The following is a 27,641-nucleotide window of genomic DNA, read 5'->3' as shown; positions in this document are numbered from 1 at the left end:
ATGTTGCCGGGACATGAAGACCTGAGCTATAGGGAGAGGTTGGGAAGGCTAGGACTTATACCATGAGGCGCAGGAGGATAAGGGATGATCTGATGGAGGTGTATAAGATCATGAGGGGAATAGCTAGAGCAGATGCATAGTATTTTACCCAGAGTAGGAATCAAGAACCAGAGGACATGGGTATAATATGAGGGGAAAGATTTAATAGGAATCTGAGGAGCAACTTTTTCACACTGCAGGTAGTGGCGATATAGAACAAGCTGCCAGAGGGGGAAGTTGAGGCAGACACTATAACAACATTTAGAAGACATTCGGACAGGTGCAAGGAAAGGTTTAGAGAGCTATGGGTCAAACAAGTGCTGTTGGGACTAGTGCAGATGGGCAACTTGGTCATCATGGGCAAGATGGGCCGAAGGGCCTATTTTTGTTTCTGTTTAGTAACTTTACTGCAGTTCTGTGACCCAGGGTGAATACTGAAATTAGCCAATTTTGAGGCTTGCCTCCTGTCTGGGCTTCTGTCCATGAGTTTAATATGTCCATCTTCATCTACCTTTTAAAAAATTCTCATTGTTGCCAAAATCTCTTTGCCACTGCTCATTGCCAATGGTTGTATCACCTGCTGAACCATTTGCATCACATGCCTGATCAGCTGCCACCACTCCACATCCCATTCTAAAGTGGCCCCTGCTGCCTATGAATATAGACACAAAATGCTGGAGTAACTCAATAGGACAGGCAGCATCTCTGGAGAGAAGGAATGGGTGATGTCTGAAGAAGGGTCTGAACCCGAAACGTCACCCATTCCTTCTCTGCAGCTCCTTCCCACTGACCGTGAATTCGACATCCTCAGGTGGTGATCTCTCTGACACCATGCGATCATCTCTCCAGGTCACCTCCTCCGGGATCTCCCTACAGCAGGGGATCAGGGGAGAGCCTTCTCCGTCACGCACATCTTGATCCTCAGATGTCTAAAATTTCCAATCCAACACATTCGGCAGACTAGATTAGATGCAGGGGACCTGATTGCCTGATATCTGCTGCCAATGCAGTGTAAGATAGAAGGCTAAACTTCCTAATCCATGGCTTCCATATAAGGATCAATGGCTTTGATATAGAAACATAAAAAAATAGGTGCAGGAGTAGGCCATTTGGTTTTTCGAGCCAGCACCGCCATTCAAATTGATCATGGCTGATCATCCAGAATTAGTACCCCGTTCCTGCTTTCTCTCCATATCCCTTGATTCCGTTAGCCATAAGAGCCATATCTAATTCACTCTTGAAAACATCCAGTGAAATGGCCTCCACTGCCTTCGTGGCAGAGAATTCCACAGATTCACAACTCTCTGGGTGAAGTTTTTCCTCATGTCAGTCCTAAATGACCCACCCTTTATTCTTAAACTGACTCCTGGTTCTGGACTCCCTCAACATGGGGAACATTTTTCCTGCATCTAGCCTGTCCAATCCCTTAAGAATTTTATATATTTCTATAAGATACCTTCTCATCCTTCTAAATTCCAGTGAATATAAGCCTAGTTGATCCTTTCTTTGATGTGATAAATTGCTTGGTCGTGTTTGAAACGGAACAAGTTTCACTGGATAATACTTACTGCTTGTAATTTATCTGGTTATGGACAAACTTACTTATTGTTTGTAGAGCCTTCCTTTGAATAAAAAGCTACTGTGCTAAATTATATCACAATCTGTACTTTGAAATACATACTGAGGGGTATATTATACATATAAATACATGTGTGTGTGTGTATGTAGATGTATATATAGTATATATATAATATATATATATGTATATATGTGTGCCGATGTTGGGGAAGTCCAGAACAAGGGGTCACAGTTTAAGGATAAGGGGGAAGTCTTTTAGGACCGAGATGAGAAAATCATTTTTTACACAGAGAGTGGTGAATCTCTGGAATTCTCTGCCACAGAAGGTAGTTGAGGCCAGTTCATTGGCTATATTTAAGAGGGAGTTAGATGTGGCCCTTGTGGCTAAAGGGATCAGGGGGTATGGAGAAAATGCAGGTACAGGATACTGAGTTGGATGATCAGCCATGATCATATTGAATGGTGGTGCAGGCTCGAAGGGCCATATGGCATAATTTTACACACATATATATAAGCATTATTGAAGGAATTATTTCATTGGAGGACTGTCATTTTGGTTTGTGTGTTGAATTGAGACCATTCAGGTGAATGCAGACATAAAATGCTGGAGTCACTCAGCGGGGCAGGCAGCATCTGGAGAGAAGGAATGGGTGACGTCTGAAGAAGGGTCTCGACCTGAAACATCACCCACTCCTTCTCCACAAAGATGCTGCCTGTCCTGCTGAGTTATTCCAGCTTTTTATGTCTATCTTCTGTTTAAATCAGCATCTGCAGTCCCTTCCCACTGACCGTGAATTCGACATCCTCAGGTGGTGATCTCTCTGACACCATGCGATCATCTCTCCAGGTCACCTCCTCTGGGACCTCCCTACAGCAGGGGATCAGGAGAGGACCTTCTCCGTCATGCATATTTTGATCCTCAGATGTCTAAGATGTCCAATCCAAGACATTTGACAGACTAGGTCTTCTTTTTATCAAGTCCACACACAAGATTTGAAATTGTTCAGCCAGAGCTGAACACACTTCTCGGCATCTGCATACAATGGTGTCTGTCTTGTGCTTCTTGGTGGTGGAAAGATTGGTGAAAATAGGGCCGCGACGTGAACGGTCTTTCCTTGACCCCGCAGACCCTAGCAGATGCAGGGTATCTGATCGCCTGATATCTGCTGCCAATGCAGTGTATGATAAACGGCTAAACTTCCTGATCAATGGCTTCCAAGAGCTATTGATAGAAACATAAAAAATAGGTGCAGGAGTAGGCCATTTGTCCCTTAGAGCCAGCACCACCATTCAATATGATCATGGCTGATCATCCATAATCAGTTCCTGTTTTCTCCCCATATCCCTTAATTCTGTTAGCCCTAAGAGCTATATCTAACTCTCTCTTGAAGAGTGAGGTGAATTGGCCTCCACTGCCTTCTGTGGCAAAGAAATCCACAGATTCACAACTCTTTGGGTGAAAAAGATTTTCATCATCTCATTCCAAAATGGCCTACCCTTATTATTAAACTGTGACCCCTGGTTCTGGACTCCCCAACATGGGGAACATTTTTCCTGCATCAAGCCTGTTCAATCCCTTAAGAATTTTATATGTTTCTATAAGATCCCCTCTCATTCTTCTAAATTCCAGTGAATATAAGCCTAGTTGATCCATTCTTTGATGTGATAAATTGCTTGGTCGTGTTTGAAACTGAACAAGGTTTACTGGATAATACTTACCGCTTGTAATTTATCTGGTTATGGACAAACTTACTTATTGTTTGTAGCGCCTTCCTTTGAATAAAAAGCTACTGTGCTAAATTATATCACAATCTGTACTTTGAAATACATACCGAGTGATATACTATATATATAATACATATATGTGTGTGTGTGTGTGCGCGCGCGTGTATATATAAATATTTATATATATAATTTGTCTTTATATACACAACACATATTATATAAGCATTATTGAAAGAATTCTGTTTCATTGGAGGACTGATATTTTGGTTTGTGTTGTAAATTGAGGCCATTCAGGTGATATTAAAAAGCATTCTTAACATATTTCAAAGAACATGATAGTTTCCTGGGGTTTTTTTGCCAACTGATTCCTTCAGTGGAAGAAAAGAATTTCAGTAACACCTGAATGGTCAAACGTAAGTGTGGACTAGAGTGAACTAGTGTAGATGGGGCATGTTGGTCAGCTCGGGCAAGTTGGGCTGAAGGGTCTTTGTCCATGCTGTATAACTCTGTGACTCCACAACGGTGTGGGGAGAGGACCATAAAAACAGCTGGGAGAGGAGAGTGAGCAAGTGTGACGGACCAGCCGGCAGCTGGCCTTACTAACTCTGGGTGTGGGAGTTTGCCCAGCACTCCCAGCTCTGCTCGGTTCAACCCAGCCTCTGGTTGTTGCAGCTGGGGGGGGGGGGGGGGGGGGGGGGGGGGGTGGGTGAGGAGTGAGGGGAAGGCAAGGGCAGAGACAGAAAGCACGCAAAAAGATCCCATTCCCAACTTGGTGCCTGAAGTCCCTTAGCAGCTGGCAAATCCATCCGACCAGTCTCCGAAATGCTCGTTTATTTGTACAGGGTATCCATAAGTCGGCCATCTTTATAAAGTCCAATCCTTAGCCTTTAGAGACACAGCACAGATTCAGGCCCTTTGGCCCAACAAGTCCGCGGCGACCAGCGATCACCCCATACACTAACACTATCCTACACACACTAAGCACAATTTACAATTTTACGCAGCCAATTAAACAACAAACTTGTACAACTTTGGAGTGTGGCAGGGAACCGGAGCACCCGGAGAAAGCCAACACGGTTACATGGTGAACATACAGACAGGACCTGCAGTCAGAATCGAACCCGGGTCCCTAGAGCTGTAAGGCAGCAACTCTACTGCAGTGCCTCTGTGCCACCCTATAATGTTTGTAAAGTGGGAATCAAGATTGCAAGGTGCCACTAAGCCCAATCCGTACTGCGCTGAAATTACAGCCTAGATGTTGTGTTCCTCTCTGGAGTTGGACTTGAGCCCAGAACCTGTGGGGATTGTACCACTAAGCCAGACCAGACAACTTTGAGGCGTTTAACCGTTTAATAGATCATTTCAAAAGTCATCTGTTACCATATTTTGGCCGTGTGATCAAATCAACATTATTCTGTTTCCCACACTCTCACGCAAAAGAAAACACTGTATTAGTCAAGTGAAAACAGATGGATTTGTCCTGGTCCCTGTCAATTTTTATCTTCTTTCTGTCCATAGAACATAGAACAGTACAACACAGAAACAGGCTCTTCGGCCCATAATGTCATCACCAAACATGGTGCCAAGTCAAACTAATCTCTTCTGCCTACACATGATCCATATCCCTCCATTCCCTGCGTACCCATGTGCCTCTCCACATACCGTGTCTCAAATACTCAAAAATTAAAATCTAAAGGCACTGTGTAAATATATACAGTAACTGTTGTCCAAGTCTAAAGTGCTCAAATACACAGCTTAACAATCATTATATCAAAGTGAAATTCACCTTGAGATCAATCTGTTTGCCATAACTCATGCCTTTTATTTGGACATCATTGACAAGATATGCATTATTGTTCATCCCAAACTGCACTTGAGCAGGTGAACCACCTTCAGCCACCACAATGTAGTCATACAGTGAAGAGACCACCATTGTCTCGTAACAATCACTTGCTCTCACTGCACCTGCGTTTCAACAATGCCCTTTGCATTCAGTCATGGAATGCACCATCACTGCACCATCAACAAGTCTGTGATCATTCTGCCTATCCTCATGATTTGTCTACCGGGGAGAAATGCCTTTGGATAGTGTGTAAGAATTTGTCAGCCTGTTGCTCCATTAGTGTGCAAGATATCAGTCCTAATTTAAATATAACTTATAGGTGTTAGGGAAGAAGACTTTAGCAGTCAAACTTGGGTGTCCAGAACCCTGTTGTATCCTTCATCGCAATGTGATGAATAGTCATCAACTTGAAACATTAAATGTATTTCTCTCTCCGTTGATGCTGCTTGACTTGCTTAGTATTCCTAGCACTTTCTATTATTTTGGTTTAGTTTAGAGATACAGTGCATAAACAGGTCCTACATCCCACCGAGTCCGCAACGACCCCTGGAGCGACCCCCACACATTAACACTATCCTACACACACTGGGGACAATTTACATTTATACCAAGTCAATTAGCCCACAAAACTGTTCGTCTTTGGAGTGTGGGAGGAAACCAAAGATCTCAGAGAAAAGTCATGGGGAGATCGTACAAACTCTGTACAGACAGCACCCGTAGTCGGGATCGAACCCGGGTCTTAAGCGCTGTAAGGCTGCAACTCTACCGCTGTGCCACCGTTTTATTTTACATTCATTTTATTCTTTTTCACACAGGTTGGCTTACTGTTCGAGATATTAGTGTTTTTGAACATAGCAGTAAGACTTGTGCAGTCAAACTTGCCTGTCCAGCCACAAACTAGATAACGTTGGGTAGATTACTTTTGCTGAAGGATATGGCAGCCAATTAGTTTTTTTATGTCAACCCAGTGGTTCCATGGTCACCTATTGCTTTTTATTCCGGGCATCATGACAGAAGCCTCCTCGTGGCGATCCCCAGAAACGACGACACGATGCACTCAGTGACGCTTCGGGCAACCATTTTGGACATGTCAACATGTTGGACGACAACGGAAGCCAACAGCGAGCTATGCATCTTCTGACACACGAGCAAACTTTTTGTTCCACATTGATTCGATTGAATTTAAATTTACCAACTGCAGTGCTAGGATTTGAACAAATGTCTCCAGATCACTGGTGTGGGTTGTTGGATTACAAGTCCATTATGCAATGCTACCATACCCCGTATAGGTTTTCCACTACAAAGTGTTGGATTTATATGTTCCAGATGAGTGCTGGTGTGAAGCTGATCATTCTCAGCGTGGTAGAATGGGGGCTGTGGTTATGTCAGCCCGTACTGATTTGACTCCATGTGGATTACATTTTTAGCCATCCTCCCCCTCCTTACCCCAAAGTACTCGCTTCCCTCTGGTTTCAATCCTCTGTCAGGCACTTAATTTGCTTACTTTTATGATTGATGGAATTATTTGGGGAAAAAATAGCTATGTGATATCTGACAACTCAGGGTAACCAGAACAATAAATTATTGAACATAACTCACTTGACTTGGCTCGACTAATGATTAATTGACGGGTAGCTTGCAGGTGAACATATTCTTTCACTTTGAGCACTTCTGAAGTTTGGCTTGCGAGAATGTAAAACCTTTTGATTAATTTGAAGTTTACTTTAGTTCATAAACATATTTGAGCCTCAGAGATTATGCAGCACAATATGAAAAAGGACAATAGTGAGACAAAGTGCTTATTCATAAGTTCCAGGAGCAGGATCAGGCCATTCAACCCATCAAGTATACGCCGCCATTCAATCATGGCTGATCTATCTTTCCCTCCCTCAACCCCATTCTCTTGCCTTTTCCCCCATAACCACTGACACCTGTACTAATCAAGAATCTATCAATCTCTGCCTTAAAAATATCCATTGACCTCCACAGCCTTCTGTGGCAATGAATTCCACCCTCTGACTAAAGAAATTCCTCCTTGATCCTTTCTAAATACGTCCTTTTATTCTGGGGCTATGACCTCTGGCCCTAGACTCTCCCACTAGTGGAAACATCTCAACATCCACTCTATTCAAGCCTTTCACTGTTCACTTATTCATTTGCATAGTTCCTAAAGATCCATTGCCTAACAAAGTGGGCAGAACTCCTGGTAAATGCTGGACAATGACCAAAGTAGCAATATGGCAGTAAAATGACAATAAATGTTACTGTAAATGATAAATTGACAGTAACGATCAAAGGAAAGGTAGAGGGATACGAATGATTGGATTGCTCTACAGAGAGCCAGAACTAATTGGCTGAATGGCCTCCTGCACAACACTGACTCCCTGATTTGGCACAGTGGCACAACTGGTAGAGCTGCATTCCTCACAGCACCAGAGACCGGGTTCGATCATGAGCTTGGGTGCTGTCCATGTGGTGTTTGCACATTCTCCCTGCAACCGCGTGGCTTCCCCCCCCCCCCCCCCTGGTGATCCAGTTTCCTCCCACATCCCAACATTGTATAAGACATTGGTGAGGCCACATTTAGAATATTGTGTTAATGTTTGTCACCATGTTATAAGAAAGATGTTGAGCTGGAAAGAGTGCAGAGAAGATTTACGAGGATGTTGCCAGGACTTGAGGGCCTGAGCTATAGAAAGAAGTTAAGCAGGCTAGGGCTTTATTCCTTGGAGCGCAGGAGGAAGAGGGATGATCTTTTACAGGTCTACAAGATCATGAGAGGAGTAGATTGGGTAAACGCACAGAGTAGCCTTTTGCCGAGAGTAGAGGAATCAGGAACCAGAGGATAAAGGTTTAAGGTGTTTCTATGCTGTATCCCTAAATTGCCTGACTCCTGAATTACTATTTAATAAATTCTACCCACATTGTATGTTTTGGGACTATTGAGGAAAACTAAAGCAATCCTCAGATATTTTCAAGATGTTTAAGAAGGAACTGCAGATGCTAAAAAATCGAAGGTAGACAAAAATGCTGGAGAAACTCAGCGGGTGAGGCAGCATCTATGAAGCGAAGGAAATAGGCGACGTTTTGGGTCGAGACGGGTCTGAAGAAGGGTCTCGACCCGATACGTCGCCTATTTCCTTCGCTCCATAGATGCTGCCTCACCCGTTGAGTTTCTCCAGCATTTTAGTCTACCTCAGATATTTTCCGATCAATGTCAAGAAATGGGGACATGTTTTCTCTCAATGGTTACAATTTTCTTCAGGTAATTATCCAATATTTGAAGCAGATGAACGACATCTACAGATAAGGCCGAGATGCCCCTTGCATTCCTCTGATTGATTTCATCCATCTGAATTCCATGCCATCAATCATGTGTATAAGGTGGCCTCACACAGGTGTCAGCTTATTTAATTGGTATAATACTTATCACTAAATGAAAAACTTAAGGATGCAAACCTAATCTTGATCACAAGAAAGCATCCATTGCTAACACATGGGCGTCCTTCAAATAGACTTTAAACCCGCACCCTATCTACCTTCCTCAAAAAGTCACATGGGAAATGAAAGATCGACTTTGCCTTCAATGGGCAAGCCAGTTCTTTCTGCAATCAGTCAATTCATCATGGATTCCACGCATTGTAATCTTCTGGAATCATAAAATAAACATGATGGTCAAAGACCATTGTTCATAATTTCAGATTTGCAGAGTCAGCAATTAATTTTAACCTTTCTGTCCTGGGCCTCCTCCATGGCCAGAGCGAGCAACACCGGAAATTGGAGGAACAGCACCTCATATTCCGCTTGGGTAGTCTGCATCCTGGTGGCATGAACATTGAATTCTCACTATTCCATTAACCCTTGCTGTCTCCTCCTCTTCCTACCTCTCCCTCAGCCCTCGGGCTCCTCCTCCTCCTTTTTCCTTTATTCTCCCCGCCTCTCCCCCCCCCCCCCCCCATCAGTCTGAAGAAGGGTTTCGGCCCGAAACGTTGCCTATCTCCTTCACTCCATAGATGCTGCTGCACCCGCTGAGTTTCTCAAGCATTTTTGTGTGCCTTCAGCAATTAATTTTGTTATTTTCATGTGCTGTGTGTTTTGTTGACTAGTAAATTATATCTTGAGAGATATAGACAATAGACAATAGGTGCAGGAGTAGGCCATTCGGCCCTTCGCGTCAGCACCGCCATTCAATGTGATCATGGCTGATCATCCCCAATCAGTACCCCGTTCCTGCCTTCTCCCCATATCCCCTGACTCCGCTATCTTTAAGAGCCCTGTCTAGCTCTCTCTTGAAAGTATCCAGAGAACCTGCCTCCACCGCTCTCTGAGGCAAAGAATATCCATCAAATAGCTAAAATCTTCTCTCCTTCTCTGCCTCAACACAGTGAATGCCCATAAAATGTATGCCAAGCCTCTGGTGCTTAAATGTCATTTTAGCTTCTAGTATTCACTTTCATAATTCTACAAGTTATGTTTCTTCACACAAGTTGTGGTTGATTGAAGCATAAAAGTTTCTTTCTCCATGGGTGTCGTTTGATCATCTGAGTAATTCCAGAAATGTTATATCTTTATTTCAAATTTCTTGCATCCATATATTTCATTTTTGTTCCTTTTATGCCTACAATTCCATTGTAGTTCATTCCGTGGGTTATGATCACCTGCTGGTTCCATATCAAAATGTCCTCAGCCACTGAATGGGTTTGTTGGTGTTAAGTAAGTTGCCTGATATATGGTTAATTATCACTACCAAATCAAATAGGTGAGAGTCTAATATTAACAATTGGTACAGCCTTATTGGAGGCACAAGAAACTGCAGATGCTGGACTCTTGAGTAGAACAGAAAATGCTGGTGTAACTCAGCAGGTCAGGCCACATCACTGGAGGATATGATAGTAATAATAATAATAATATATTTTATTGTCATTGCACATAAGCGCAATGAGATTTGGTTTGCAGCTTCCATCCGATGTCATAACTTAAATAAACAATAGAATTTAGATTTAGATACCCCGAGAACATGGATTGTAAAAAGAACAGTAAAATAGTCAAAACAGTTCAACAGACTAAAGTGCAGATGTGTCTGTGCGACGTGACCATCCGAGGGAGACAGTCCAGGGGGGTTGGGGGGGGCATTCAGCAGGGCCGGTTCAGAGCTGCTATAGCTGTGGGAATGAAGCTGTTCCTGAGTCTGGAGGTTCGGGCGTAGAAGGCCTTGTAACGTCTGCCGGAGGGAAGTAGTTCGAACAGTCCATTACAAGGGTGTGAGGAGTCTTTATGGATGCTGACGGCCTTCCTGAGGCACCGTGTGTGGTAGATGCCCTCCAAGGCTGTAGCTGTGTCCCAATAATCTTCTGCGCCCTGTGGACGATAGTTGACATTTCGGGTTGGGAGCATTCTTCAAGCTGATTGGCAAAGAGAGTAGAAAGCTGGGAAAGAAGTGGGGGCGGGACCAATTTGTCGAAAGAATTTCTTGATTGGAACGGGTATCAAGGGTTATGGGGAGAAGGCAGGAAAATGGGATTAGGAGACAGAGATGGCGGACTGGACTTGATGGGTCAAATGGCCTAATTCTTCTCATATAACTTGTGAACTTGTAAAGAAGGGACCCAAAATGTCACCTATTCATGCCCTCCAGCGATGCCACCTGACCCACTAATGTAATCCAACACTTAATGTTCTGTATAGCAAGGTTGTCAGCTTTTACTTTGTGCTGCTAGACAATTCCATTGGCAACCATGGCGTTTTGCCCTCTGCTGCCTAATCAGACAATGCAAACACAATTGAGACAATTTGGCATTTTCTGTAGATACATATTTCTTGGGAATTTGCACTATAATTTGTTTTGATCTACATTAAAATCAATATGTTTGCTTTCCAGCTTTGTATTTTCATTGCATTAGCTTCTATCAAGGGATGAGAATAAATTGCTATTCTGCTCACACAATGAAGGGGCACAGTAAGGCACGATCTTTACACCTTATTGATAGATCTCTGCACATTGATCAATACTCCAGCGGCATAAAATGAAAGGGATCTAAAGAAGTTGCTGATAAATGGACACACAAAAGATAGAAATCAATAATGTTCCCTTTGAAACAATGAATCAAGTCTCAGTTGAATGCCTCAGGCAGAAGATGATTTGAAGTCAGCATCACTACATTAGGTAGCTCCTATCAAACAAAGTTTTCCACACAATAGATACTTTTTCTTGACTTTTCAACTGAATACAAATAACATAGGGTTATTTATGTATGTGAAGAAGTTTTGAATACTGTTTAGATTTTTCAGAAGTTTGAACTTTATTTCAGACCTTCGTAATTTCCATACTTTAATTATAGGGCATCACAGTGGCATGGTAGTTGATGCTGCTTTCACTCTACTCCAGCGATCCGAACTTTGGGCACTGTCTGTGTGGAGTCAGCAACAACCAACCCCCTGTGACCACATGGTTTTCCTCTGGGTGATGTGATTTTCACACACATCCCTAGGACATGCTAACTGCTGAGTTAGTGACTGTAAATGACTCCTAGTATGGGCAGGAGAACCAGGGCACTGATGGACCTCTGAGAGAGAATAATGACAGGGAGAGGAAGGGGAGTGGATTGATCAGATTACTCATTTAATTGGCTTAGATTCGGTGGCCAAAAGGCTTTCCCTATTTTCTAAGAACAAATGAGAAATATTTGAAATGAGATCAAGGAACTGATATGCATGGGTTAAATTCCATCACTGTTGCATAATTATCTCCATTGCCAACATTACTGTATTTCCTAATAGGGTTTCGATCTAAGTATTTTCTGAAGTAAAAGCAAAATGCTGGAAGTACACGATGTGTAGGGAGAAACATAGAAACTAGGTGCATGAGTAGGCCATTCGGCCCTTCGAGCCTGCACCGCCATTCAATATGATCATGGCTAATCATCCAACTCAGTATCCTGTACCTGCTTTCTCTCTATACCTCCTGAGCCCTTTAGCCACAAGGGCCACATCTAACTCCCTCTTAAATATAGCCAATGAACTGGCCTCAACTACCTTCTGTGGCAGAGAATTCCACAGATTCACCACTCTCTGTGTAAAAAATGTTTTTCTCATCTCGGTCCTAAAAGACTTCCACCTTATCCTTAAACTGTGACCCCTTGTTCTGGACTTCCCCAACAGAAACAGTTAATCTGGTGCAGGTCCATGGAAACTAGAAGTTGGAATTAACTTTTTTAAGTTGCAGAGAAGTAGGGTGGGCTTCAACTCAAAAAGGGAATGAATGTTGTAAGCTGGGGACCAAGAATAAATGAATGATGTAAATGATGCCAGCATGGTGTGGGAGCAGTGAATGCTTGTTATTCTCAGTTGGTCTCTCTGGAGGAAAGAGCAACAGATACCAGAACTGTGAGATACACAACAACACAATAGCTGGAAATCTAAAATAAAAGAAATTTACGAGGATGTTGCCAGGACTCGATGGTCTGATCTATAGGCAAAGGTTGAGTTGGCTGGGATTCTATTCCTTGGAGGGCAGGAGGATGAGCGGTGATCTTATAGAGGCGTATAAGATCATGCTAGGGATAGATCGGATAAACGCACAGTCTCTTGCCCAGAGTTGGTGAATCAAGGGTGCAGTGGATGTAGTTCAGGGAGGGACTATCCCAATGTTTAAGAAACAGTTAGACAGGTACATGGATAGGACAGGTTTAGAGGGATATGGACCAAATGCGGGCAGGTGGGATTAGTGTAGCAGGGAAGTGTGGGCAAGTTGGGCCAAAGGGCCTGTTTCCGCACTGTATCACTACAGAAGATACCCAATGTTAGGCAGCAACCGTGGAGAGAGAAAACAGAGTTAATATTACAAGTTTTATTCAATCATCTCCTGAATACTAGAGCCACATTCATTTTGTTTTTGTGTTCTGATCTGTTCCTATGCTTGTCTTTTGGTAGCAATGCTGTTATCATAATGTTATTGTTCACAGGCAGCAGTTTAGTACCATTTTATAGGCGGAAATCCCGGGGGTGGGGGTACGTGGAAGGAAGGAGGGAAGGAAGCTAGCGCTACACTCTTCCCAATTAAGCCAGCGCTAACACAGTATCATGCGTACGCACGCGTACATCAGGGGTCTCCAAACTATGGCCCGCAGGCCGCAACCGGCCCGCCACGAGATTTTATCCGGCCCGCAGCATGCTCAGCGCAGGACGGAGCGTGTGTCAGTTGGGCGTCGAGTCGATTCGAGTCGGGGGAGCACGGCGGCCCGGAGCTGCTCTTAGTGTTGTTACCGTGTAGGTCCCTCGAATTGTCAAAGCCGAAACATCACAGGGCTGCCGTGAAGAAGGGTGCAATGTGGGGGGTGGGGGGTTGTTCAGCGGCGGCCAGAATGGGTCGGCGGCGCGTTATAACGTGCGATCGTTCCTCTCTGCCATCTCTCTCTCCCCTCTCTCTCTCTCCCCTCTACGCCCTCTCTCTTTCTGTCCCCCCACAAGCGTTTTAAAAGCGATTTCCGCCCATCATTTTATCAACTGTGCGAGATGACCTTTTTCAGAATTGACACGTTGTGTTCAACTTGCAGCACTTTGGATCCATGTTATACTTCCCCCTCTATGCCAGCAATGACTCCATTCATTGTAAATCACACCAAATTATTCAGCTATCCATTTTCAGTAAACAGCTTCTTCCTGGTTTCAGTATCCTAACAGAAGCTGGCTGCTAGCAGCTACACATTGTAAACTGTTAGATTGGATCAAACATAACACTGAAATGTCAGACTTTATGTATTACATTTACACTGCATAATCCTTCTTGACAGGCTTCTACCAAAAAAAAAGTACCACAAGAAAATTTTTAGATAAGACGTGGAAAAGAAAATGGCTGTTGTACGGCACAAAGTTTCAGCAAAATAAAATGAAGTACTTTGGAAATTGTCTGTGGCTTTAGTAATAAAGGCATCGGAAAATGAAGGTCATGATCAGTTTTGATCCCGGTCGATCTAATAGGACTTTTGATTTATAAAACTATGTTGACTTTTTGCTTCATTCGCAGATAGTAGGGTTGGTTTAGCCTCATGATATTCAGGCAGTTTAGATGTTTATATCATTCCATTGTTTCTTGAGCAGGGAGTGGTTTTGTTCCTTTCGGGTTATTTTTGTGCGTGACATGTTTAAAAATAAGGAATGCTCATAAAAGTAGACCGCTCCTACAATTCAGTGTAAAATGTCAATGATATTTATACCCACCTGGAAACGTCACTGCAAGAGAAGCCGTGATGGTACCTGAACATAAACCAACACTACACTGTAAAAGTGAAGTTAACAGAATGATCGAACGATTGGACATCTTCCATTATTAAACTTGTAGCTCAAAGACCATCTTAAAAAAAAACCTAGATTGACATGTCATTCATCTCTTCTGGTTGCCTGCACAAGAGACACGGCAATTCTAAAGAAAAGTATTGTGTGGAATCCTTGAGATGTGAGAACATGATAAGGTGACACTTCAATCCATTTTTTTAAAATTTCATTTGGTTGCAGCAAGATAAAAGCAGGAAACAAATTAACCAAATAGTTCTGAAGTGTCTTTGAATCTCAAGGCAGCTTCCGAGAACTAGTTAGTTGTGAACCATGTGTTGGTAGCAGAAGTTCAGGCATAACTGTGAAATATCAGATTGCAACAATCAAATATCAAATTGCAGAATTAAAGGACGTTCCTTTAGGAGAGAGATTAGTAGGAATTTCTTTAGTCAGAGGATGGTGAATCTGTGGAATTCTTTGCCACAGAAAGCTGTGGAGGCCAAGTCAATGGATATTTTTAAGGCAGAGATAGATAGATCCTTAATTAGTACAGGTGTCAGAGGTTATGGGGAGAAGGCAGGAAAATGGGGTTAGGAGGGAGAGATAGATCAGCCATGATTGAATTGTGGAGTAGATATGATGGGCCGAATGGCCTAATTCTATTCCTATTACATATGAATTTATTAACAACCCAGGGTGGGCATAGAATGACCATTAACGAGTGCCATTTAAACTACAGAGAAAGGCCAATTTACTCCTCATATAAAATAAGAACCTGAAAGATGTCAGATTGTTTAACCATTAAAAAGTGTTTAAAAATGGAAATAAATCATAATTGAGCTTCTTCCTGTTTTTAATTCTGTCTTTTTACTGGGTGTGGCATGATGATGAAGCTGCCAATTATTGCTTATCCTTTATTGCCCCTTAAGGTGGCAGTGAGCTACAAGTCATTCCATTGAAAGAATTCCCACTGAGCTAGTTGTGAAATTCCAGGATTTAGATCCTGAAATGATATTAACAAGACAGATAATTAACCCAAACAACTGCAAATGCTGGAAATGGGAAATAAACGCAGAAAAGTGATGTTTTTATTTCAGAATGGTGTGTTACTTTGTAATTTGTAACTGGAAGTGTCGAGGTGAATTTCTGGAGTGGTGTGTGTTGGCCCCAAAATTAAAACCTGTTCATTCTACTCTGGAAGTAACAGGCTTTCATTTGCATTGAAAAGATAAAAAGTGCTTTGTGTATATATTTCTAGGCCACTGTAATACATTGGCACATAAATGATACAAACATAGAAAATAGGTGTAGGAGTAGGCCATTCGGCCCTTCGAGACAGCACCGCCATTCAATATGATCATGGCTGATCATCTAAAATCAGTACCCCGCTCCTGCTTTGGCACTATCCAATCAGCAGAAAGACAGGACATGGTTACATTCAGGCCATTTGCAGTGTACAGATACATAATAAGGGAATAACGTTTAGTGCAAGGTAAGATGCAGGAAAAATGTTCCCAATGTTGGGCGAGTACAGAATCAGGGGCCACAGTCTTAGAATAAAGGGGAGGTCATTTAAGACTGAGGTGAGAAAAAACCCAGAGAGTTGTGAATTTATGGAATTCCATGCCACAGAGGGCAGTGGAGGCCAAATCACTGGAGGGATTTAAGAGAGAGTTAGATAGAGCTCTAGGGCTAGTGGAGTCAAGGGATACGGGGAGAAGGCAGGCACGGGTTATTGATAGGGGACGATCAGCCATGATCACAATGAATGGCGGTGCTGGTTTGAAGGGCCGAATGGCCTCCTCCTGCACCTATTTTCTATGTTTCTATGTAAAGCCAGCCAAGTCCGATCAAGGATAGTTCAAGGGTATTATAAAGATAGAAATGTTGCTGTAGGGATAGAGATTAAAGAATGTGGAGCGATTGCAATATGTGATGCAGATCTGCTGTTCTGGCTAACACGCAAATAGTCGCCTGGGTTGGGAGCCATCTTGGAAGCATTTAGTAAACTGATAGCAAAGTATTAGAATCTTTCCTTCGAGATAGGTAACGAATAACGAGAGACAGAATATATTATTTTTTATATATTATGCATATCTTTAATTCTTGTTCTTTCGCTCTCCACATCACCGTCTAACTCTCTAGTTTCCCTTGTCCCTAACCAGTCTGAAGAAAGGTCTTTAACCATATAACCATATAACAATTACAGCACGGAAACAGGCCATCTCGGCCCTTCTAGCCCGTGCCGAACACTTATTCTCCCCTAGTCCCATCTACCTGCACTCAGACCATAACCCTCCATTCCTTTCCCGTCCATATACCTATCCAATTTCTTTTTAAATGATAAAATCGAACCTGCCTCCACCACTTCCACTGGAAGCTCATTCCACACAGCTACCACTCTCTGAGTAAAGAAGTTCCCCCTCATGTTACCCCTAAACTTCTGTCCCTTAATTCTCAAATCATGTCCTCTTGTTTGAAGAATTACCCGAAAGGTCACCCATTCCTTCTCTTCAGAGATGCTGCCTGTCCCGTTGAGTTACTCCAACATTTGTGTCTATCTTAGGTTTAAACCAGCATCTGCAGTTCCTTACTACATATTATTCTTAAATCCTGATTTTTTTTTTTTAATTCCTTCTTACGCACTCTTACTGATTTCTTCAAAGTTGTTAAATAGTAGCTCATCATGTAAAAGGATTTTGGTTCCCCCCCCCCCCCCCCCAAGGACATTGGAGGGAGGCCAATATCCTTGCAGGGAGGTTTGCTGCTGCTACTCAGGGGAATTTAAACTACAGATGCAGGGGGGTGGGAACCAGAATCGTAGCTTCGAAATTGGAAGGAGTGATGGGAAGATAGAGGTTAGGGCCAGTAAGTCTCAAAGTCAGGATAGGGAGGGAGAGGTAAAGGAATATATTACAGCGGATGGGCTGAAGTGTGTTTATCTTGTTGCATGGAACATTGTGGGGAAAGCAGAAGACATTGGAGGAACAGCACCTCATATTTTGCTTGTGCAGCTTACAACCCAGCAGTATGTCTTCATTTCTCTAACCTCAAGTGCCCTTGCAGTCCCCCTCTCTCCATCCCTCCCCCACCTGTCACATGAGCTTCAAAGTCGTCTTGTTGAGTCTCATTGTCCGTAATCCATTTTCACCTGGCTCACAGCTAACAATGGCCAGATTCCTGTATCATCGTTGCTATTTTTGCATATCTTTGTTCAACATCTCTCTGTATCACAGTCTGCATATATCTCTCATTTCCCTTTCCCCTGACTCTCAGTCTGAAGACGTTCTCGACCTGAAACGTCATCTATTCCTTTTCTCCAGAGATGCTGTCTGAGCCGCTGAGTTGCTCCAGCTTTTTGTGTCTATCTTCAGATGAACTTAGAACCTGGTTCTTGCCGGTGATCATGATGTTGTGGCCATTACAGAAACGAGGGACTTGACTGGTCATGAGCTCAATGTTCCAGGGTTTCAATGATTCAGACCTAAAGCGGGAAGGAAAAGCAACATAGAAACATAGTAAATAGGTGCAGGAGGAGGCCATTCGGCCCTTCGAGCCAGCACCGCCATTCATTGTGATCATGGCTGATCGTCCCCTATCAATAACCCGTGCCTGCCTTCTCTCCATATCCCTTGACTCCACTAGCCCCTAGAGCTCTATCTAACTCTCTCTTAAATCTATCCAGTGACTTGGCCTCCACTGCCCTCTGCGGCAGGGAATTCCATAAACTCTGGGTGAAAAAGTTTTTTCTCACCTCAGTCTTAAATGGCTTCCCCTTTATTCTAAGACTGTGGCCCCTGGTTCCGGACTTGCCCAACATTGGGAACATTTTTCCTGCATCTAGCTTGTCCAGTCCTTTTATAATTTTATATGTTTCTATAAGATCCCCCCTCATCCTAAACTCCAGTGAATACAAGCCTATCCTTCTAAACTCCAGTGAATACAAGCCTTGGAGTTGGAAGAGTTGTCACAACGGCACTCAGAGAGGACATACTGCAGGGTCTGTCTGCTGTGGCGATATGAGTAGAGATGTTGGGGCTATTGAAGAACATTAAAAGGATTGATCCCCAGGACGTGATGGGATCTTTTAGATTCTGTGATCTTTGTCGGGTATGTTGAACAATCCCTTTTCCAGGCGTACACTGGTCCTATCCCCGAACTCTATCTCCATTACATTGATGACTGCATCTGATAGATTATTGATGTAGACAAGAGAGGAGATTGTGGGACGCTGATGAAGACCTTTGCATTTTCTCTAGCCAAAGGCAAGGTCCCAGAGGACTGGAAAGTAGCTAAGAGACTAAGCGGAGGATGGGCGATCGTTTCGCCGAACACCTCCGCTCAGTCCGCAATAACCTACCTGAACTCCCGGTGGCTCAGCACTTCAACTCCCCCTCCCATTCCCAATCCGACCTCTCTGTCCTGGGTCTCCTCCAATGCCAGAGTGAGCAACACCGGAAATTGGAGGAACAGCACCTCATATTCCGCCTGGGTTGCTTGCGTCCGGATGGCATGAACGTTGAATTCTCCCAGTTTTGCTAGCCCTTGCTGTCTCCTCCCCTTCCTTAACCCTTGAGCTGTCTCCTCCCATCCCCCCGCCCTCAGGGCTCCTCCTCCTCCCTTTTTCCTTCCTTCTCCCCCCCACCCCCCATCAGTCTGAAGAAGGGTTTCGGCCCGAAACGTCGCCTATTTCCTTCGCTCCATAGATGCTGCTGCACCCGCTGAGTTTCTCCAGCATTTTTGTGTACCTAGTAGCTAATGTTAGTTTGTTGTTGCGTTGTTCGTTGTGTTCGTTGTTTAAGAAGGGATGTAGAGCGAATCCAGGGAATTATATTTAATAATAATAATAATAATAATAATAATAAATCCTTTATTTCGAACAGACTAAAAAATAAAAAGTAAGTATGAAACAGCATACAAAAAACAAACAAAAAAAAACCAAGAATATTTATAGAGTGTCATAAACAATATTCATATCAGTGTTAGGGAAGCTATTGGAGCGGATTCTTTGGGATATAATTTACTCCCAGTAGAAAGATAATGGGTTAATTAGGGATGGTCAGCATGGCTTTGACCATGGCCACTTGTGCCTTACTACATTGATTGAGTTTTTTGAGGTGACGAAGGGGATCAATGAGGATGGGGCAGTGTGGGTTGACCACTACAGGAAGGATGAGGTGGCTTTGGATAGAGTGCAGAAGAGGTTTCTCAGAATGATGCCTGGATTACAGGCTATTAGCTACAGGGAGAGGTTGAACAGACTTGGTTTGTTTTCTCTGGAACATTGGAGATTGTGGGTAGATGCTATTGACGAACATTAAATTATGAGAGGCATTGATAGTGTAGGCGGTCTCAACCCCTTTCCCAGGATGGAAAAATCATATATACCAGAGGGTATAGCTTTCAGGTGAGAGTGGCAAGGATTAAATGGGATGTGCGGGGCAACCTTTTTACACAGAGGGTGGTGAGTGCCGGGAATGTGCTGCTTGGTGGTTGTGGGGTAATTGTTGCATTTAAGAGATTTTTGGATAAACATGTGGATAAATAAGGAATGGGCGGGGGGGGACATGGATCATGTGCAGGCAGACAAGAGTTGGTCTTGGCATCATGTTCGGTACTGAGATTGTGGGCTGAAGGGCCTGTTCCTGGGCGGTACTGTTCTATATTCTCAGTAGCTCATTGAACACGTGGAGCCATTGCTGTACACTTTATTTGCACTTGTCAGAGAAACAGGATGGTTTCATTTAAAAAAAATTAAAACAACATTGCTTTTTCTCTCTTACTGTTTACAGCTTCCTATGATCCATCCAACTATATAAGAGAGAGGGCATACATGAAAGGAGATGATGCTGAAAAAGCCTGTAGTTCTTCAAGTCATGTGCTAATGGAGCATCAGAGTTTGATTTTCCATTCAGGTGAGTGGTACACTTGCAGCCACTGGGACCTGGGTTTGATTTGACTATCCCAGATTTGGGAATGGGTGTAATATTACGATTCCTGCCTCTTATTTCAAGCTAGCGAGTCCCTGTTGGAAATGTTGCACATTAGGATGCCTGATGTGAATAGACTATCCCATATCTAGTGCTACCTCCTGCTGGCACGGAGTTTTGTTTAGTTTAGAGATACAGCACAGAAACAGGCCCTTCGGCCCACCAAGTCCGTGCCGACCAGCAATCCCTGCACACAAACGCTATTCTACATACATGAAGAACAATTTACAATTATACCAAGCCAATTAACCTACAAACCTGTACATGCCACCCCAAACGAGGATTAGCCAACTTTGCTAAGAAAAAAATAAAGGATTTTTTCCCCCCAGAAGGTTAAGGGGGGACTTGATAGAGGTCTTTAAAATGATGAGAGGGATAGACAGAGTTGATGTGGATAAGCTTTTTCCATTAAGAGTAGGGAAGATTCAAACAAGAGGACATGATTTGAGAATTAAGGGACAGAAGTTTAGGGGTAACATGAGGGGGAACTTTACTCACGGAGTGGTACCTGTGTGGAATGAGCTTCCAGTGGAAGTGGTGGAGGCAGGTTCGATTTTATCATTTAAAAATAAATTGGATAGGTATATGGACGGGAAAGGAATGGGGGGTTATGGTCTGAGTGCAGGTAGATGGGACTAGGGGAGAATAAGTGTTCGGAATGGACTAGGAGATGGCCTGTTTCCGTGCTGTAATTGTTATATGGTTATATGATTGAATGTATACAGCAGATTATAATCTCCCAATACCCTTGAATTATTTTTGTAGTATACTCAGTGTGTTAATGTATCAAATGCAGTAGTCCGCAATAAGCTTCTCTGGCCAGGTGTAGTAAAATTCCAATAATGCGCTATCCAGTCATTCAGAAAGCCTGATAGTTCCATACCTGGCTCACCAGATGATGTTGCTCCCATCCAACTTGCCTGCACTTCAGTTCCTCCACTTCATTCCGACTCGTCAGGCCCCAGTTCCTGAATTCACTTCCATCTCTCCATTGAGTTGCCATTGCTTGCACTTCCTTTAAATCTCCCTGGTTCACTGCAAAATGTATTACAATTCTTATACAAGCAGCACAGTGGTGTCGCGGTAGAGTTGCTGCCTTACAGCACCAGAGACCCGGATTCAATCCTGACTATGGGTGCTGTCTGTATGGAGTTTGTACGTTCTCCCTGTGATCACGGGGGTTTCCTCTGGGATCTCCTGCATCCTCACACACTCCAAAGACGTACTGTTTTGTTGGTTACTTGGCTTTAGTCAAAATTGAAAATCGTCCCTAGTGTGTCAGATAGTGCACGGGGATCGCTGGTTGGTGCGGACATGGTGGGCCACAGGGCCTGTTTCCACGCCATATCTCTAAACTAAACTAACACTATATTGAAATAATTAATTGTCTAACTGTTCTGGTGAGTTATATAACCTGGGTTACGTTGATTGTTCACTTCTCTAATTTTGCAGACCAGTTGGAGCCAAAACCCCTGTCTTTTTTGGGGGCTTTGGTAAAATTGTAAATTGTCCCTAACGTATGTAGGATAGTGTTAATGTGCAGGGATCGCTGGTCGGCGTGGACTTTGTGGGCCAAAGGGGCTGTTTCCGCGCTGTATCTCTAAATTAAACTAGACTAAATCAGAATAGGTGGCTTGATTATTTGCTAATATGTCTCGACCAAAGATACAGATGATCGGTGTTTATCTGTCATTTATTTTAGTGAAGTTGATTGTGGTAAACGTTCACTAGGATGTTAGGATAATCTCTTCAATGTTAATCAAATTAGAGGTCGCACAGTGGCGCAGCGGTAGAGTTGCTTCCCTACGACAGCAGAGACTTGGGTTCAATCCTGACTAAGGGGGCGTTCTGTACGAAGTATGCACGTTCTCCCCGTGACCACGTGGGTTTCCTCTGGGTGCTCTGGTTTCCTCCCACATTTCAAATGTTGTACAGGTTTGTAAGTTAATTGGCTTCGGTAAAGAAAATTGTAAATTGCCCCTAGTGTGTAAGATAATGCTGGTGTAAGGGGTGATCGCTGGTCGGCACGGAGGATCGATCTTGGGCCGAAGGGCCTGTTTCTCCATTGTCTAACTAAACTCAACTAGTGCCATGAGACCTCACAGATCCCTCTGAGAGAGCAGACAACACCCAGGATTACTGCCTTATCTGATTTTGATGCCTACAATAGTGTGGGTTTTGGCCCGAAATGTTGCCTATCTCCTTCGCTCCATAGATGCTGCTGCACCCGCTGAGTTTCTCCAGCATTTTTGTGTACCTGGGATTCCCTCTGTACTTCACTAAAGCATTCACCTGTTTTTTGTGCTTATGTCTCTTGACTTCTTGTGGATCAAATAAAAACTTAAATGCTTCTGTTTTCCTGATAATATCATTCCGGGATTGAATCAGGAGCATGGAGGATTTGATTTTTAGCACCTGGATGGGAATATACCCCTGTGAATAACATGGTGATCTAGGAAAAGCAGCTGGGTACAAGGTTCTTTATAGCATTATTAGTATTTCTTTGCTAACTTCCTGACCAAGTGCCTGGAGAACGGTGGGAAGCAGCTGCTCTGCATAAAACTGATCAGTGGGATACTACTGCTGTGGACTAATGTGAAGTGGTCACTGACTGACATGTGGTAACGTTTCGGGAAAGGATTCCCAAATGGGACATGGGGGAGTTTGCCCAATGCAGCATAAACCCACAGTTTCCTGGTGACCCGGGGAAAACTTTGTGCTCCATGACCCAAGGGGGAAACAAAAGAAAAGGCTATAAATTTACTGTTGTGAGCCTCTGCCAGTTCAAAGAAACGTACAGCTTTATGAGGAACCTTCAAGGATTTCTCACTCACAGCCCCAAAGGTGTGCGGCACAGTGGCACAGCTGGTGGAACTGCTGCCTCACTGTGTCAGACAGCCGTGTTTGATCCTGACCTCGGGTGCTAGCTCTTTGGTGTTTGCACGTTCCCCTTGTGACTGGGTGGGTTTCCTCCAGATCCTCTGGTTTCCTCCAACATCTAAAATATACGTGGGTGTGCATGTTAATTGGCCTCTGCAAATCGCCCCTAGTGTGTAGAGAAGGATGAGAAAGTAGGATAATGCCCCCGTCCCACTTAGGAAACCTGAACGGAAACCTCTGGAGACTTTGCGCCCCCACCCAAGGTTTCCGTGCGATTCCCGGAGGTTTTTGTCAGTCTCCCTCATGGTCGAAAGTGGTTTCCGCTTCTTCTATGTTCCGGCGAATATTTCAAAAAATTCAAAACCGGCCGCGACTAAAAATAGGTTGCCGTTTTAAAAATCAGTCATTTTTTAGTCGAAGCCGGTTGCGATGCTAGTTGAAGGTGGTTGCAGGTGGTTGCCGGAGGTTGCAGGTAGGACCTTCCACTACCTGCAACCTCCGGCAACCACCTTCAACTAGCATCGCAACCGACTTCGACTCAATAATTACCGATTTTTAAACGGCAACCTATTTTTAGTCGCGGCCGGTTTGGAATTTTTTGAAATAATCGCCGGAACATAGAAGAAGCGGAAACCACTTTCGACCATTAGGGAGACTGACAAAAACCTCCGGGAACCTCTGGGAGCCTCCGGGAACCGCACGGAAACTGCATGGAAACCTCGGGTGGGGCGCAAAGTCTCCAGAGGTTTCCGTTCAGGTTTCCTAAGTGGGACAGGGGCATTAGATAGAATGAGTGTGAATGGGTGATCAATGGTCGGTGTGGACTCGGAGGGCCTTTTTCAATGCTGTATCTCTAAATTAAACTAAAATCAAACTAAAGGGGGTGGCACAGCATTTGTTTCTGTCTTACAGCGCCAGAGACCAATCAAAGTAGATCCTGACCACATGTGCTGTCTGTACGGAGTTTGTATGTTCTACCGGTGACCGCATGGGATTTCCCCGGGTGCTCCGGTTTCTTCCCACATTCCAAAAACATACTGGTTTGGAGGTTAATTGGCTTGAGTAAAGACTGTAAATTGTCCATAGTGTGTTCAGGGATCGCTGGTCGGCGCAGACTCGATGGGCAGAAGTTTGTCCTCGATTCCATTTTAATTGCTCATCGGCACCTCCTTCCCTGCAGCCAGAGAGAAGAATTGAAATGAAGCCTGTTTACCTGTTTACCTGTTTGTCCCTTTGTGCAGATGTGAATGACAAACAAGCAGACTTGTCTGTGCAGCAAGCAGCTACAAGTGTTCAGCATCCATGGACTTTGCAGTCACAACAGTCGGCACACCAGCTAATGGAAGGGCCCTCGTTTGCCCCACAAGAAAGCAAAAATGGTCAAGAGGACTTGGCAGAGGAGGAAAACATATTCTACTTCTGAATCTCTTTCAACATCAGCACTTTTATGTGAAACTGGAACAACGGGACACCTTGACCTCTTGGTCGCATTTGGTTAAATGTTACAAGTACTGAAATCGAGCAGTAAATTCTTCACAAAGCCTCGTAGATCCAGAAATGCTTATAAACCTTGAAGTTTCATGAAATTTATTACACGTTTCACTTTAGCGATAAGATTGTGATACATGAAATGATATATCATCTGTTATGTCAGGCCAGCTGAAGCAGTTGTAAATCAAAAATGACTATATCTAACTTGCATACTACTAATTTCAAGGACAGGTTTTGCGATTTGTCTAAAGTTAAACACTACCTTGCTTATTCAGTTTAAACTTAATTTCCCAGAGGCAAAGTGGACCCCTTCGATGCTGGTTCCATTTTATTTTATCAAGTCACGTATTTATTGTCAAATGCACAAGTGTGGTGAGGTACAATGAAAACCCTGCTTGAAGCAGCATCACGGAAAGTCTGAGCGGTGGTTACTAATTTTGTTTGGTGTTTGTTGTACTTGGCGCTCGCTAAAGTTTTGTTTTTCGGTTACAATTTGATATTCCTCTTCATGAATATTACAAATATATTCCTTTAGTCACTTTCCCTACTGAGGTGTTGAATCAGTTAACCCAATGTTTTGCACTGTCTTATCGCATGCTCGGAAGGTGGCAATGATCAGACCATTCTAATGTTGCAGTACGTTTCCACAAAGCAAATATCACAGGCCGTTGATATCCTCAGAAACTCCCTGTGAAATATAATCATTCAATGCATCCCGGAATTGGCCAACCCCTGTATATCCACTGATTTCCAGGTTAGTTTGATTCACCTATTTGGCACCTTTCATGTACAGTACTACATTTTCCCTTAAGAGCCTGAGTTGATGATTGTCCAATTTGTGCTCAGACCACTAGTTTAATGAAACAATCCGCATTTATAATGTTTGAAACGTCACCTATTCCATGTTCTCCCGAGATGCCGCCTGACCCGCAGAGACTCCAGCACATTGTGTCTTTATGTGCATCTATAAAGTGTTGTCCATGATCTCAAACTGCCCAAAATGCTTTACAGTCAGTGAAGTAATAGGTTTCTGTTTATCCATTGATCTTTGATTTGAGACTCTTTCTATTAATGTCCTCCTCATTGTTTATATGCATTGTCCAAAGTTTGTTATATCTTTCTTTAATGACCCACTGTCAATTATCCTTCCTGAGCTAATGTAGTTCAAGATGCCTCCAGCACCCTAAGTAATTTTGTTGTAATCTTCTGTGAGTTCACTTTCTGAGACCGGTGCTTCATCTGTCAGGCTGAAGAACCTGTAATTTTCTTGCCACAAATTATATTGTAGTTTCAGAAAATGGACCACAAATGCCACTGTAATCTCCTTCTGTTTTAACCTACAGAAAATGCTGATTATGTTTTATATACTCATCTCCTCAGCATGTCTCACCACTTTGTTCCTCTGAAGATAGACACAAAATGCTGGAGTAAACTCAGCGGGACAGGCAGCATCTGTGGAGAGAAGGAATGGGTGACGTTTCATGTCAAGACCATTCTTCAGACTGCGTGTTCGATAGAATGTGCCACTTATTAGGTTCATTTTCCAATCTAAAAGCTTACTTAAAAAGATTTTTGCTCCGTTAATTGTTTGTCATTCCTGGTCTTGGCCTTTTTTTTCACTCGCACAAGAAGATTTGATGCTATCAGCAAACCCTCTGTGTGCATTTCTAAATAATTTGAGTGCATGTTGCAAACAATAAAGGAACACGCACTGATCTGCGAGCATCCTGCCAGCCGCCTCCTTCATGCTGATGCGGCTCCAGGCACAGTGACCCTTTGTGAGTTCAGAATCAACCAATTTCCAGTTCACTTCAGAAATTTGGCTGCCATTTAGAAGAATGTGCCCTTGGGTTTATTAACCTTTAAAACTGCCTACAGTTGTGTTTGTAATTCCTTGTTGAACTGTTATTGGTGATAAGCTCTGGTCCTGCTTATTCTCGTTTATTTTTGAATGTCACTTTTTTTTTGCACTTTAAAAAAACCTCAATGATGTTCTTTGCATGAGTTTGGAATCATCATTGCATCCCATATCTCCCACTCTGCCTTCAGGCTGGCCACATTAATACTTTTGGGCCACAGTATAAAGGTGCATACTGATGGCCTAGAACAGGGAAATCCAGGGCAGCCAGGGTTCGATCCTGACTACGGGTGCTGTCTGTACGGAGTTGGTACATTCTCCCCGTGACCGCATGGGTTTTCTCTAAGATCTTCGATTTCCTCCCTCACTCCAAAGACATTCAGGTGTAGGTTAACACCTTACAACCCTGTGGTGTTAATCATGATTTCTCTAACTTCAAGTAACCCCTGCATCCCCCCTCTCTCCGTCCCCTGCCACCCAAGACGCACCAGGTACAAAGTCGTCTTGTCGAGTCTCATTGTCTCTACCTGTTCTCACCTAACAAACAACTAACAATAGGAGGTAGACGCAAAATGTTGGAGTAACTCAGTGGAACAGACAGCAGCTCTGGAGAGAAGGAATGAGTGATGTTTCGGGTCGAGACCCTTCTACAGACTTCAAACAGCTAACAATGGCCTGTATCCTTTATCATCTTAATTTGCATATCTATCATTCATTTGTTCTATATCTCCTTACATCACCGGCTCTATCATTTCCCTTTCCCCTGACTCTCAGTCTGAAGAAGGGTCTCGACCCGAAAAGTCACCTATTCCTTTTCTCCAGAGATGCTGCCTGACCGGCTGAGTCATTCCAGCTTCTTCAGATTCAGATTCAGATTCAACTTTAATTGTCATTGTCCGTGTACAGTACAGAGACAACGAAATGCATTTAGCATCTCCCTGGAAGAGCGACATAGCATATGATTTGA

General features: G+C 43.4%; 1 protein-coding gene across 5 annotated transcripts in view; it reads left to right on the top strand.

Annotated features, from left to right (window-relative positions):
• The window catches only part of arhgef28 (Rho guanine nucleotide exchange factor 28), a 170,323-nt gene extending 143,020 nt beyond the window's left edge, over nt 1-27,303 (top strand). For all 5 annotated transcript variants that reach the window (XM_033018665.1, XM_033018662.1, XM_033018660.1 and 2 more), the window contains 2 exons: nt 20,248-20,370; nt 24,567-27,303. In XM_033018665.1, coding sequence (XP_032874556.1) covers nt 20,248-20,370; nt 24,567-24,748 — 305 coding nt within the window. In that variant the 3' untranslated portion in view covers nt 24,749-27,303. The remainder of the gene's footprint in view (nt 1-20,247; nt 20,371-24,566) is intronic.
• The last annotated feature ends 338 nt before the right edge of the window (nt 27,304-27,641 follow it).

This window comes from Amblyraja radiata, chromosome 3, assembly GCF_010909765.2.
Source record: "Amblyraja radiata isolate CabotCenter1 chromosome 3, sAmbRad1.1.pri, whole genome shotgun sequence".
Lineage (NCBI taxonomy): Eukaryota > Metazoa > Chordata > Chondrichthyes > Rajiformes > Rajidae > Amblyraja > Amblyraja radiata.
The sequence above is the reverse complement of the archived record's forward strand: the minus strand, read 5'-3'. Positions and strand labels throughout refer to the sequence as shown.